The 15,782-nt window shown below is 40.4% G+C and overlaps 1 protein-coding gene across 4 annotated transcripts in view; it reads right to left on the reverse strand.

Moving 5' to 3' along the window:
• SSH2 (slingshot protein phosphatase 2) overlaps positions 1–15,782 on the reverse strand; it is a 242,815-nt gene that overhangs the window by 58,349 nt on the left and 168,684 nt on the right. For all 4 annotated transcript variants that reach the window (XM_082861024.1, XM_082861023.1, XM_082861026.1 and 1 more), the window contains 2 exons: positions 6,739–6,842; positions 1,564–1,628 (listed from right to left, as the gene is read on the reverse strand). In XM_082861024.1, coding sequence (XP_082717150.1) covers positions 1,564–1,628; positions 6,739–6,842 — 169 coding nt within the window. The remainder of the gene's footprint in view (positions 1–1,563; positions 1,629–6,738; positions 6,843–15,782) is intronic.

Below are 15,782 nucleotides of genomic sequence, written 5' to 3' on the forward strand. Positions count from 1 at the left end.
AATGGACTTGAGGACACGGGGAGGGGGAAGGGTAAGCTGGGACGAAGTGAGAGAGTGGCAATGGACATATATACACTACCAAATGTAAAACAGATAGCTAGTGGAAAGCGGCAACATAGCACAGAGAGATCAGCTCGGGGCTTTGTGACCACCTAGAGGGGTGGGATAGGGAGAGTGGGAGGGAGACACAAGAGGGAGGAGATATGGGGATATATGTATATATATATAGCTGATTCACTTCATTACACAGCAGAAACTAACACACCATTGTAAAGCAATTATACTCCAATACAGATGTTTAAAAAAAAAATACTGTAGCTGTCCCATGTAACTTCTTGGCTCAAAAACCTGTAATGCTTCACTACAGATTACTGAAAAGGTAGAGGTACTAAAGGTATTAAATATTAGGGGGTCAGATAGGGAATGTAAATGAGTGGAGTAGTCCACGTGAAGATTAAATGGGTAGAAATACTTTTCACTTTCCACAAAGGATCATACTCATCCCATTTTTACTTTCCTACTTTTATTAGATGTTTTACTACAAGGCAACAGTGAAGGAACGATGACAAATGGTGACACTTGACTTTAGTGTGCAGGAGACAACAGAATATGTACAAATTACAGTAAATTAACAACCCAGGCCATACTGATGCCCTCCCCCTACCAAGTCTAGCCAAGTTTTGCCATGTAAGAATAAGGTCCCGGTGTTGTCAGAATTCTTGATTTTTCAAGAAAAGCCCCAAGTCTGGATTTCTATGTGAAATCATCCAGCTTTAAAATTCTGGCTCAGATTTAAAACAACGACAACAACAGCAACAAAAACCACTGTGTGGTCCAAACAAAACATATCTCTGGCCTGTGGACTGCCAGATTGAGACCTCTAGTTTGGAGCATTAAGTCCCTATTTGCCTGCCTTGTCTTTTGGTATTTTAACTTCCCTGTATTAACAACAGTCCCCATACGTAGGCAGCATTTTATACTCTGATATGCTTTAGTGTCCGTTTGATTCTCTCAACTGTGAGAGGTAGAAAAGAGATAAGGAAGCAGGCACAGACAGACCAAGTGATTTGTCCAATATCATATGGTTGTCACTAAGCCCAGGTCTCCTGACTCTGAGACCAGCATAAACCTTTGGCCACTTAACTCTCTCCCTGTCCCTCTTATGTGTGCTTTTGCTTCACTCATGCCCTCATCTAGAATGACTGTCTTCTTTCCTTCTGCCAATCTCATCATCTTTCAAGACCCAGCTTAAGCTCTACTGTCTATATAAAACCTTCCTCAACTAGGTTAAGTGGCCCAGTTTCTTTTTTCTGAATTTTAATTGGTGTTATGGTCAATAACTTACAAACTGGCGCTCATCAAGTCTTGAACCAAATTATTTCACATCATTTCAGATTAACTCATATCCCCAGTTACATTCTAAGCTCTTTGATGATGGGGACATGTCATTCTTCTTTTCTATTCCACACAGTTTTTATGCTGGGACATAAAAATGACTGTTTAATGTTTGCTATCTTAGACAGTCTTTTGAGGAAGAAAGTTATAATAATACCTCTAACTTACCAGCCTGATGTTGTCTTCTGGGCGGAGTAATATGAACATTGCTTGGAGATGCTGTTGGAGGTCACCTGGTGAAATTTACAAAACAAAGGATAATTATTCTCCATTGTAATGTTAACAGACAGGATTCCTTCTACCCTAATAACTTGTGTAAAAGAAAGTTCTGGTTCACTGAGGGACTCTAATTAGACACAGAAATTGAGTGAGTGTCCTCATAAGAATGGTAGACTGGATCTCTATACGTTCACTTTTAAGTCTACACTACATTAAAATTTGCTTCGTGTTTGTCCTATGGAAGCTGCACTTGAAACCAGTCAGTTTTGTACCATGATTGATGTTGATGACAGCGATGGTGAAATGTGTTGGGCAGAGAAAGCACTGGCTGTGCTTTCAGGCCCACTGAAGGTGGAATCAAGGGAATCTTGAAATTGGGATGTATGGTATACAGTGTTAGAATTATCTCTAACTTTTAAAAAGCTAACCATTTTGCCATTCCTATCTCTGTAATTGTGATATTCAGTTGCACTTAATCTAAGAAGAATTTTAGATTCCCCCCTAGAATAATGTCAACAGTTAAAAATGATTTCCACATCAGTAGCTGATATTAAAAAGATATTAAATCCAGCAGATCTCAAGGGATATATATTCTAGTGAACATATTATTAGGTGCTTTAAAATGGCCAATCAGGGACTTCCCTGGTGGCGCAGTGGTTAATAATCTGCCTGCCGGGCTTCCCTGGTGGCGCAGTGGTTGAGAATCTGCCTGCTAATGCAGGGGACACGGGTTCGAGCCCTGGTCTGGGAAGATCCCACATGCCGTGGAGCAACTGGGCCCGTGAGCAACAACTACTGAGCCTGCGCGTCTGGAGCCTTCGCTCTGCAACAAGAGAGGCCCCGATAGTGAGAGGCCCGCGCACCGCGATGAAGAGTGGCCCCCGCTTGCCACAACTAGAGAAAGCCCTCGCACAGAAATGAAGACCCAACACAGCCAAAAATTAAAAAAAAAAAGAATCTGCCTGCCAATGCAGGGGACACAGGGTCGAGCCCTGGTCTGGGAAGATCCCACATGCCACAGAGCAACTAAGCCCATGTGCCACAACTACTGAAGCCTGCACACATAGAGCCCGTGCTCCGCAACAAGAGAAGCCACTGCAATGAGAAGCCCTTGAACTGCAACGAAGAGTAGCACCTGCTCGCTGCCAACTAGAGAAAGCCCATGCGCAGCAACAAGGACCCAACGCAGCCAAAACTAAAATAAATAAATAATAGCCAATCATTATTTCAATCCTCACTTGCTTTTATACATCCTATAAAACTAAGTTGAAATTACTTTGTATTAAACTATTATAGATTTCCTCAATTTCCCTGTTCTGTACTAGAAAATCGGAAGCTTTGGCTAGTAGGAGATAATTAGATAATGTGCTATCATAAACGATAACAATCAGAGAACAAAATAACTTCATTCCTGACCAACCCTTTTTCAAGAGTCTAAAGTGACTAATGTGGCTGCATAATCATGGATGCCACCGTAACCTGTTCTCACATTGGTCTTGGAATCTACATACATAATTTTCATCCACGTAACTTCACAGCTGTTAATGATGAGATGAAATGCTGATATGTGCAAGAAGTAGAGAGAGACAGGAAGAAAAAAAAAGTACGTTGGCAAACAAGTATGTTTGTCCCTTGTGGCTTGTGGGATCTTAGTTCTTCCACCAGGGACTGAACCCAGGGCCCCTGGCAGTGAAAGTGCGGAGTCCTAGCCGCTGGACCACCAGGGAATTCTCCCCTTTCTGTTAAAAATAAAAGAATCAGCGTGGGGAGACAAAGTGTTAGGTATAAACAATGAAGAATGACTACAGTTACAATTGAGGTAAGCAGCTCAGGCTTTTAAAAAATTAAGTTTCCTTTTGTTCTCTCAGGACAAATAACCTAAAGAAAGAATTTTCAGGATGGAGAACTTCTAGAGGAGAAACATTTCTGGGCAAACAGCAGCCCTAAGACTCCACTCCAAGCACTAGTGGCCCAAATATCTAGCTGGACCTTCTCAGAAGGTCCGACAAAAGTCAGGGAGCCCTACCCCTACAGTAGGGCTTCCTACGCGAGCTGGGTATGTGGAAGTTCAGGTTCGCTAGTGGTGAAAAGTACTGCCATGAGGTATTTCCTCTTGGGAAACTGTCCTTCACAGAGACTAATAGAGGCAATATACCCGTACCATTAAGATCCTTTTCCTACATTTTGTTTTCATATACTTCACAGCGGGTAGCCAAGTTTTAGACTTCCGTTTGATTTTAAAGACTTTTGGTTGTTTTTCTTTAAAATGTTAGCAGACATTCACTTATAATATCATTTTTTGATTACAAAAAAGTACTTGGATATTTTTAATGAAGCCCAGATAAAATTCTAACTCGTTCAAGAAATATGCATAAGAAAGTACAATTAGACAGAGTAAGCCCTTGATCTGCTTGCAATTCTGCCATCATCTTTCAGTTACTGCCGGCTCAGCCAAGGGAGCTCCAGCTTATGTGAAGGTCTGGCTCTGTGAGCTGCATTTATACTCACACTGCCTCATCTGTTCTGGTCTGGATCACAAGTAAAGTCCATTCATCTTGTGTTAAATCTGCTTTTCTTTTTGGTATGGAGAAAGCTAAGTGAACAAGGTCAAGTAGAAACCTGGGTGGCAGCTGAAAAGCCACTGACCCCACTTACTATTACATGCCACAGAGCAATTTGCCTAACATCTTAGTCAGACACACTGGATTTAAACCAATATTTTGTCTTCTTTTTACTGTGATAAATATCCACACCAAACAGAAACCCAAAGCTCAGCTGGGTCTACTTCCTCTGTGCATTCAAGTTTTTGTGGCATTGGGGAGGAGCTCCCCCCTTGACTCTGGTGGTTGGCGTTGAAGAGGAAGGTTTTTAGAAAATGTAGTACAAAGCTAATTTTCCAAAGAGTTTTTTCACCTGCCCCTTTTAAAATTTTTCCATGGCTGGAGAGTTTTGGTAGGAGGATAATACTGTCCAATGAGATGGATTATAATTCTGAGCTGCTACATCTGGAACTAGATGAAGGTCCAAATAAGAAGTAGGGCAGCCACTAAAATAGCTAAGATTACCTGCACTGGAGTTAAACTCACTACTGGCTCCATGGGACACAGTACTTCTGGCTTTCACCTCTGACCTACACACTCAAGGTTTACAGTCTTCTTTCTTCTCTTCTTAGTAATTCCAATTGCTTCCACTCCTGGACATCACACGTCATCAAAATGGCACATTTTGGACAATAAGCAAACACTCTTTGTATAGCACTGATTGGGATTTCTCTAATTGGTGTCCTCAGGACAACTGACTTTTTTTTTCCCCCCAAAATGACACAAGTTAGGCTTGCTGTTAGAAGAGAGGCATAAGGCTGATTATCTTCCCTTAAACTGTGGATATCCTATACCTGGAGACCTCTTTCTCTAGACCAACTTTCTTCAATTCTTTCTTAACCTCATCACCACAATGCACCTGACTTTAGAGAAGTCTAACATATGGAAATATTAAATGCGTACACTACTGTTAGTGGGTGTGATACAGTGATTTATAATAAAATAGATATATATTTGGTCTTTGTCCAGTTCCTGGCACAGAGCTGTTAACATCATTGGAATTTCATTTTTTTTTAACATCTTTATTGGAGTATAATTGCTTTACAGTGGTCATTGGAATTTCTTAAGTGATGTGGAGCAAAGAAGGTGTCTTTTGTTCTATTAATGACTTGACTCTATGAAAGCACCTAGGGATGGGGGCTGGTTGCCAGGGGAACCAACCGTGTGATTAGAGGGTTGGAACTTCCTTATCTGGAAAGGGGAGAGGGGCTGGAAGTTCAATGGATCACCAATAGCCAACAATTGAATTAATCATACCAGTGTAATGAACCCTCCACAAAAACCCAAAAGGGCAGGGTTCAGAGTGCTTCCAGATTGGTGAACACATGGAGATTTGGGGAGGGCATACACTCAGAGAGGGCACAGAAGCTCCGTGCCCCTTCCCACATACCTTGCCCTACGCATCTCTTCCATCTGGCTGATCCTGAGTTATATCCTTTTATAATAAGCCAGTAATCCAATAAGTAAAATGTTTCTTTGAGTTCTGTGAGCTGCTCTAGCAAATTAAACAAACCCAAGGAGGGGGTCATTGGAACTTCCAATCTACAGACAACCCGGACTTGTGACTGGCACCTGAAGTTGGGGGTAAGGGGGGCAGCCTTATACAACTGAGCCCTTAACCTGTGGAATCTGACACTATCTCCAGGTAGACAGTGTCCGAATTGAGGTGAATTGCAGGACACCCAGCTGGTGTCTGAGAATTGCTTGGATGTGTGGGGAAACAAGCCTCATATTGGTACTGGGTGCAGAATATTAGTGGGTTATTTCAAAATCAGAGTATTACACTTATCCCTAAGTGAACATTTATTTGATGATTCCTTGTTTCTATAAAAGTCCTCTGAATTAAATTTCCAGTCTTTTTAGCGTGAACACAGTCAAGAAGTAGACTCTGGTATTTAAGAACTGGTATTTTAATATGTGATATCGTAACTCTTGTTAACACAATAATGCTACTGAATTTATTTATATTAGTAATATGCCATATTAGTCTCCTCATAACATCACTAGAGAGCAGACAGAAAAAAAAAGTCATCTTTGGTTAATCGATTTTGCATAGCGTCTGAAGAAACATCTGAACATCTTTTAGCTGATTACCAAAACCTTAATCGAGATGTCACATAAGACTTCATTAGTGTATTTTTGTGCCTGATTATTTTTCCAACAAAAATTTATTGTTGGGTGGGAGGGAGGGAGACACAAGAGGGAAGACATATGGGAACATATGTTTATGTATGACTGATTCACTTTGTTATAAAGCAGAAACTAACACACCATTGTAAAGCAATTATACCCCAATAAAGATGTTAAAAAAAAAATTTATTGTTGAACATCTACTTTGTGTATAAGGTATTCTGCTAAGTGCCAGAAATATGGTCCATGAGAGCGAAAGAAAAGTGATTACAGCATAGTACAATGCTTTCTTTCACCATTACAGAACTGTTGAAGAAATGGCGATGAGGTACTCAGTCTTTTAGAACAAAAGGTAAAGAAACTAAGAAAAGGAGTGGCATATGTGGAGCTTTACCTGCATGCTTATTGCGTCTGTGGCTGATTCTTGGTGTAGATGAGCCATTTCCCCGTGGCAGAAAAAGGGCAGCACCTTTGACCGTTAGAAAGCTCTCGCTGATGCTATAAGGAAAAAGTAAAAATAAATAAATAAACAAGTAATTTAAGGAAGAAAATCAAAGAGTAAGATGAAGACCGACTTTGGGATTATTTTCTCTTCCCTTTTCTAAAGTTCCAACCCCATGGGATGAAGTAAAAATAAAATCAAAAGAGCCTCTGATAAACAACAAGGTCCTTCCTACTGTACAGCACAGGGAACTATATTCAATATCCTGTAATAAACCATGATGGAAAATAATATGAAAATGAATACGTATGTGTGTGTGTATATACACACACACACACACACACGTATAACTGAATCACTTTCCTGTACAACAGAAACTAACACAACATTGTAAATCGACTATACTTCAATTAAAAAAAAAAGAGAGACTCTGGTTACTCACACAGTCTTGTCTACTATAATTTTTCTGAAACAAAACTTACAATATTCTATATACATTACACGGTAGCAGTTAAGAGTGAAGGCTTTGGAAATATAGGGTAAAGGCTCTGGAACCAGACTGCCTGGGTTTGAATCCTAGCTCTACTACTTCCTACTTGAGTGAATTTTAGGGGGCCTAAGTTTCTTTATCTATAAAACAGGGATTAATAAATAAATTGAGGTTGTTGTGAGGAATCAATAAGAATAAGAAGCTTCTTAGAGTGGTGCCCTTAATAAATATTACTTTAACAACTAACAGAGCTAACAGATCTATGGTTATCAATAACTAATAGATCTATGGTTGTCAATAATGGTGTTTCAACAGCATTCTAATCAGACGTGAAATATGATACAATGCTTAGCTACTAATAATAGATCCAAAGTTTGCATAAAAGACTTATATTTAAAATATACACACATCACACTAAAGTGTTACTCAAAATTTTACTTTCACAAACTTGCATTTCCATATGATTGAAAAGGAGTAGTGCACAGGAAGTCTGGTCAACCCATGGAGTTTGCCCTCCATGTTAACATCCTTTATGTGAATGATAGCTCAACAGAGGTGGGGAACTACTGCTCAGCAGAGAGGCTATTCAAAATACAATTACTAGTGGATATCCACAGAAAACAGAAATTGCATCTAAATTATTTCATATCGACAGACTAAGCCTTTCAATGTTATCTACAGAATCTGAAAAGGATAGAACTTCTAAGTCATTAATGGCAAAGTTTAGAAACACATAATGAAGGATTCCAAGATTGCTTGCGAGTACACCATTCAGTGTTAGCTAATGTATTGTAAATTACACTGTGCTGCCTACTCAACATTTCCACTTGGAGAACTAATTGGCATTTCAAATTTACATTGCCAAAACTATTCTCTTGAGTCCCCTGCAAACCTGATCCCTAGCCTCATCCACCCAAGTTGTTTGGTACAAACATATAACAGTCGTCCTTGGTTTCTCTATTTCCAACAATATATATCTAATCCATCAACAAGACCTATGAGATTTACTTTCAAATACATCTTGAATCTGCCCATGTAGCTCCACTACTACTCTGACAATGGTCCAGGGTACCACTGTTTTTCACTTAGACTACCGTTAAAACGTTTTCTTTTATTACAGAAAATTTCAGACATATACAAAGTAGAGGTAATAATACATGAGCCCCCCACATTCTCATACATTTCAGCTTCAATTCATGGGCAATTCTGCTTTTTCTATATCTTTACCCCTTTCGCCCTATCCCTGAAGTGAAACTAACCCCAGACATTATATCAGCAAAAATCCTCTAAACTGGTCTGTCTGCAACTATTTCTGTATCACTACTATCCACTTACCAAACAGCAACCAGAGTGCTTTAAAATATACAGATAAATATCATATAATGTCACTTTCCTGCTTAAAACCCACCAACAGCTTCCCTTTTTATGTATAAATTAAACCTGAAGTCCTTAGCTGGGACCTCAGGGCCCTGTAACAGCTGATAAGAAGTTATTTCTCTGGTCTTATACCATCTCCCCTTTTGTTTACTATGACCTGGTTGCACTAGCCTTCTTTCTGTTTCTTCTATATTTCAGGCCCCTTCTCAGGGCCTTTGTGCTCTTTGTTTTCTACTTGGGACACTTTTCTCCTGGCCTGTCACTATTTAAGTCACAGCTCCAATATCATCACCTCTCCCCCCATCCCAATCATACCCTATCCTGTTGTCCTGTTTTGTTTCCTTCAGGATATTTATCATAAGCTAAAATTATATTTATTCACTTGTATACTTGATTGTGGTCATCTCCCTATGATAGAATATAAGCTCCATGAAGAATAAGACTTTATTTTGCTCAGCACTGTTGTATCTTCAACACTGGAAATAGTGCCAAGCACATATTAAGTGCTTGACAGATATCTGATGGGTAAATGAATTCATCCCAGGGGTTCTTTCCCCCCATACTCTTTTATCTGACCCATCCCTGAAACAGGAATTGTAATTTAGGACAAGAAAATAGAAATTCTGTAATCTCACAGGTAAAAAGTAATGATTACAGAATTCAATATATGTGGCAGATTACTGGGCTGTAAAATACAAATGTGTGATGATAAATTAATCGATTAAATGAAATTAAATCATCTCTGTAACAGTTGTCAGTCCTTGATTCAATTTTATCGTTTAATCATGTGGCATGAAGCTGATATACCTTTAAGGTAACTTGCCAAATAGACTGGAATATGTCTTCTAAAAACAAACACAAGACTCCACAGCGGCCACTTTACAATTCTGCGCGCTGGCTGCCTTTGTTTTGTTTTGTTTTCATCTTTAAATAAAGCACTGCACTCTTGTGGTCTGTTGCACAAGTCTTGTCTCTTGTTACATTTGTGGTATGCACATGTCACCCTGCTGTGGGTCACTCTGTTTCACTCACATTACAGGAACAACCTAAAACAAAATGTCTGAGCGACAGGATGAGTGGGGTACACCACAGACAGGAAATGACATTCACACTGCTGCCAACACAGCAACTGTCTGTTTTACTAAACGAAAATATTTTAAAAATAAAGGCTAAATAGTCTACCTATCAGCAGGCAAGTTAGAGCTATGGGCACTTTGGTTTCCAGTACACAAAGGGGTCTCTACATCTACTAAAGAAGTATATTTGTTGAGAGCTTATTTCAGTCATTCTTTTTGTAAGACAAAAGTAGTTTCTCTTTGACAAACACACCAACTTCCTGGTTTTTAGAGTTCTGGAATATTGTTCTTAGATACATTTGTGGCTTATGCTTTAAAGCATATTTCTTAAGTGTCTTCTTTAAAATGTATGTAGGGCTTCCCTGGTGGCACAGTGGTTGAGAGTCCGCCTGCAGATATAGGGGACGCGGGTTCGTGTCCCGGTCCGGGAGGATCCCACATGCCGCAGAGCGGCTGGGCCCGTGGGCCATGGCCGCTAGGCCTGCGCGTCCGGAGCCTGTGCTCCGCAACGGGAGAGGCTACAGCAGTGACAGGCCCACGTACCGCAAAAAATAAATAAATAAATAAATAAAATAAAATAAAATAAAATGTATGTAGTGCTTTCACAAGGGGAGGATTGGGGTGGAGGACAAGGGCCCTTGGTTAACTCAAAGCTACCTGGAAAATTTCTGATTATAAAAGAAAAACCAGGAGTCAAAGTCACAATTGGTATAAGGGAAAAGATGCCGTTCTATTTGAGTCATTTATACAAATCTCAATAAACTTTTCTGATACAACAAAATGCACAGCAGGTCCATCTGGGCCAGGAGACTGCCCTAGTAGGTGCGATCTAGGCCCCCAGAGAGTCATGGCAGATACACTCTGGATGGTACGATCAATCCTCTTTATTCTGTGGCCCCAGATTATGACTCCCCAGTTATCACAAAAGTGGCATAAACTGTTGATCACAAGGGGACCAGGAATGAAAGTGTAGCTAATTACAAAAAACCCTTTTCATCACTGAAAAAAAGTCAAAGTTCTATAAACGCTATCAAAGATGGGATGGCAACATGGTGGCATGGAAGTGAAAAAATAAAATTCGAAATCACCAGAGTTTAGGAGGATCAATTTCAACTTGAAAATTAAATGCTTTATTTGCATATGAAGAAAATAATATGTATATTTAATCACATGTACTTCAGTGTAAGGTAAAGGCTTAGTATATCTTGCTAGAATAGTGAGAGGCATTTATGTAAATATTTGTCTTTCTGAAGCATCCGGCTAAAGATTCAATTAACACAGAGTTGGTCTCTAATTTAAAATCTAGAAAGGCAGGTGAAAACTTTTACATGTTTTCTGAACTGACCAGTTATCTAGAGCCTGGCCCAGGAAGAGGAATGCTCCAGTAAATTCTATGGAGCCATCTGTATGTGATTACAGATGTCCAAGTTAAACACAAACCTCAAAGGACTTAAGAACCCCCATATTAAGGAAAACACAAGATAAAGAACATTCTCCAAATCTAAAGTTGGAGAGTCATTAGCTGCTTGATGAGAAAATGACAAGGATCATCTTTCTAACACAGTGACAGTGACAGTCTCCAGTTTTTATCAGAATACGTCTGAAGAACATCTACCCTTCTCTTGCCATAAGATCACTTGCTCAACAAATGGAAAGTCATCCCTAGTTTGATACATGAACTGAGCTAATAACAGCTAACTTGAGTAGATGCCAACTGTATGCCAGGCACTGAGCTAAGCACTTTACATTATTTCATTTAACCTTCACAACAATCCTATGAAGTAGGTACTATTTTTTACCCCCAGTTTACACATAAGAGACTGAGGGGCTCAGAGGTGGTAAATTATCTGCCCAAGATCATACAGCTAGCTAGCAATCCTCTGAGTAAAGATTCAAACCAAGTTCTGACTTGAAAGCTCATGCTCTGAATCACTCACTCTCTATTATGCTGTTCTAGTTTTATGATATAGTTTATGGAAGATGAAACACAATGCCTTCCCTACAGAACTTTTCAACAGCACAATTTAAAAGTAGAGACAGAAGTGAAAGAAAAGGACTGAAATCCATTCAGATCTCAACTCTTATTCCTTTTTTGTTCCCCCTATCAAGGCCATGAACAGAAAGACTTTACTGAGGGGAATGAAGAACATCTGGCTGAGAGATGAATCCAGATGGGCTGGACAGCAGAGAAAAGAACTGGGAATGACAGTAGCGTTTTAGTCTCAAAAACAGAGGAAAGAGAACTCTGTTTTAAATAATTTGGGAAAGCACTCTGTGCCAATCCCTCCCAATCAAAAGCACTTTGCAAAGCATGAAACTCGTTAACTGGCAGTTTCTTCTCAGGCAAAGTGTAGAGGAAAAGGTCAACTAAGTGAAGAAAATACTTAACTGTTCTCAGGTTAGAATAACCTTTGAGGAATGTAGCCAGGGTGGTCATCCATGACCAGCAGGAAGGCCAAGGAAGCAAAACAAAGCAATGACACACCTGGCCAAACTGCTACATGTTAGTTTGACAGACAGTCTTCTGTTTTACATGTAACACACGAGATGAAATGAATCATTCACTATGGGAAATCAAGTTTCATAAAGTGGGTGTAATGCTTTTACTTTAACATTAAAATGAAGAAAGTAGATTTTCATGTTTATAATGTTTCTAATGCCAAACTCTTGAGTTTGTTTGGCATTTCTGCCTGAAGCCAAAATTCATAGGTAAATTATTGTGTAATACTGATGGCACAAAATGTTATTGCACAAGGTAAGCTAGTTAGCATTTATGTAAAATTCGAATCCACATAATCTGAACTGTTATATTTTTATCTTGAAGAATATTCACTTATGGGAAACTTGCAAATACATTCCACTCTCCTAACAACACTCTCCCTTTCCTGATAAGCTTTCTCTGCTTATTTAGTTGCTTAATTTCAGATTCAAGGTACTAGGGCAGCTCTGTCAATCCCATTAGGTGGAAAGGAATTCATGTCCCCACTCAGTGTGACCACATCCCACAGAAAGGTAAGTTCATAATAAAAAGTTTCAAATATCAGACCAGAGGCCAAAGGACTACAGAGCTATCAATACTAGTGCCTACTGAAAAAGTCTGGCTAAATCCAAAAAACAGGAAGGACAAAATCACTGTGCCTTGATGGATGAAACATGGCTACAAAAGTCAAAAGCACACTTCAGGTAGTGAGAAAAGTTTGATTCTGTAATCCTAAGGAAATTTAGATTACAACGGGAGAAAATCCAAACCCAAATACTGTATGCACTATTCTCTGTAATTAAACAATCCCCAACCCCATCTCCAACATACAGGCCATACGTTCAAGTGACAGTGTTGGAATGGCAATGGATACCTGGGACCCTCTCTGCACCCAGGACATAAACTCCCAGATACATGCCTATGAATGCAGGCAGCGGGATTTCTTCTCTATCAGCAGACAAGCAGAGGCTGGGGTACATTAGTAAACCGGTTATTGGCAAAGTGGATAAGAGCTTAAGGCAGTTCTTATTCATTAACTACAACCACCAGACCATTTTAGTTCCAGCTAACCTTCCTCTTAAACTCTGTTGCACAATGCCCAGCACAACTACCTTCAGATGCAGCTATTTTCCCCCCTTTCCTACTTTTCTACAATCTAAGAGGAAAAAAAAAAAAAGGTCTGTCTGTTCAAGGCTGAGGGACAAATTCCATCAGGACTAATCTTCCCGGTCCTTTCCCTACAGACGATAAATTGGAGGGGGAAAAACCCCAGAATATTCCTTTTGAATGTTCATTTACTGATAAGATCTTGTAACTATCCCATTTTTGCCTCAAACATGTACATCTTAGAAATGTCCAGATAGAAACACAATCTAGGATCAATAATTTTATCACTGGCCGTACAATTCAACCTTCCAATTACTACAGATGGGGGCACATCTGAGTTGACATTTGTGGTTTCTGGCTGTCCAGCAATAGAGCTCTCCTTTCTAATTTCACCCTAGTCTCCTTTTGGGAATGTGCCTGGTCATGGTGACCCTCCAACTCTGGAACTGCAAGGGGCCTTGCAGGAAGCTGGCATGCGGTTTAGGCTTGGCCAGTTGGAAACTCTCTCCTGAATCTCAGGCAAGTGACCCAAGTGAGTAGGGAGAATGGGGGATGGTCACATTCATAGTGGGGAGAGTAGCAAGGTACAGCACAGTCGACTCCTGCTCCTGGGCTCTCCTTGAATGCCCTTTGCTCCTGCCTGTTCTCTAAGTTTGGTCTTCTAGTCTCCCATCCATTAGGTAAGCTCTGACATCCTTCTAAGAAATATTTTGCTTAAGATAGTTAAAATTCAGGGCTTCCCTGGTGGCGCAGTGGTTGAGAGTCCGCCTGCCGATGCAGGGGACACGGGTTTGTGACCTGGTCTGGGAGGATCCCACATGCCGCAGAGCGGCTGAGCCCGTGAGCCATGGCCGCTGAGCCTGCGCGTCCGGAGCCTGTTGCTCCGCAACGGGAGAGGCCACAACAGTGAGAGGCCCGCGTACCGCAAAAAAAAAAAAAAAAAAAAAAAAAAAAAAGATAGTTAAAATTCATTTCTGAGCTTGCAGCAAAGAATCTGGTACATCAACTGAAGTTCAGAGATGTGAATGACTTGCCCCAAGTCACACAGCTAGATAGCAGTGGAGCATAGACTAAGGCCCATGTCATCTGAAACCCAGGGCGGCACTTATTTAACCCTTTATCTTAAGTTAGCGGTTACCATAACAGGACATATTTGCTGACTTAATAATCTGAAGCAACCAGAAGTTAAAAACACATCTGGTCAGTTCATCTAAAGAGAACAAAGGCAGGATTTCATGGCAAAGCCTGGTGTGATATTTGTTCTACTTTTCATGGTATCCTGAAAACAAAGTTCAGGTCTGGATAGGGAAATATTTAGACATACTCCCATGAGGCAAATACTTTCATGCTGTTTCTTAAAGTTGCTTCTTTTTTCTTTTTCCTTTAGTATGTTTGTTGGATATTAAACATTGCTTTAAAAAAATATCAAAAACTAGATGCCAAAAACAAGAAGTAAGAAAGACCATGAGGCCTAGGCAGGAGGGCAAGAAAGCCTACATGGGAAAAGAAGTGGATGCCTGACCAGCCCTTGGTTCCTCTGCAGTCTTCTCTCAGACCAAAGGTGCTTCTTTCTAGATGTTGTCTGGTCATATACACACCCGACCTCCTGTCAGGGATTAAAAGTGTTTAGATTTTGGTTTGGAGTTTTGAAGTACTACCAAATAATGAAAGGTCAGAGCTGGAGGGCCCTCAGAGAGGGTCTAGGCCATGGCTCCAACTGGTAATAGGCGGGCCTAATTCAGCACATTTTGTGAGACCAGCACAGATGTAAAATCATTTTAATTTCTGAATACCTGTGAGAAGAGCAGCCACTCTCTCCAGCTCCTCCAGGCGGCCACCACCCCTGGAATTACACTGAGAAGTCTGGCCCCCAAACACTTCTGAGTTTCAGCTAAGATTCAGAGACCAGAACTTCTCGTGGCACTACTGCCACCTTCTAATCTCTGTCCCTTTGCAGCCACTCTACCAAGTCTCAGCCTCATCTCCAACAGCCATCTGCCAATATTCCACCTACCCCTCCTCAGAGAAGTAAAAACAAATACTCCCCCCTCTCCCACCACCACCAAAAAAAAACAAAAACGAAAACCGCAGGTGCCTATGAAAGGAGTTGGTTTCAGGCACTTCCTAACACAACGGACCCTAGTCTGCCTGATGACTGACAGTGCTGGGGAGTTTTGTTTTCAAGAAGGTCCTCCTCCAAGGAGTGGAGAAACCACCTCAGCTCAAAGGAGCCCATTTCCTTTACAGGCTGAATTAATAAAGCTTCTCAGTCCTGTGGCCCAAAACTCTAGACCTAAATACTTTTCTTTCAAAAAGGTAAAGCCTAAAAGCTGTCTGAACCAAAGACTAAATGACCTAAACAGTTCTTTCTCAGTATTTAAAATGCTGGATGTACTGATCACCAAGAGACATGACCAACATTACTTAGCACCAAATTTTAAATAGTTGGTGGGATTAAACAAAAAAC

The sequence above is a fragment of the Leucopleurus acutus genome (genome assembly GCF_964270905.1).
Source record: "Leucopleurus acutus genome assembly, chromosome: 19".
NCBI lineage: Eukaryota > Metazoa > Chordata > Mammalia > Artiodactyla > Delphinidae > Leucopleurus > Leucopleurus acutus.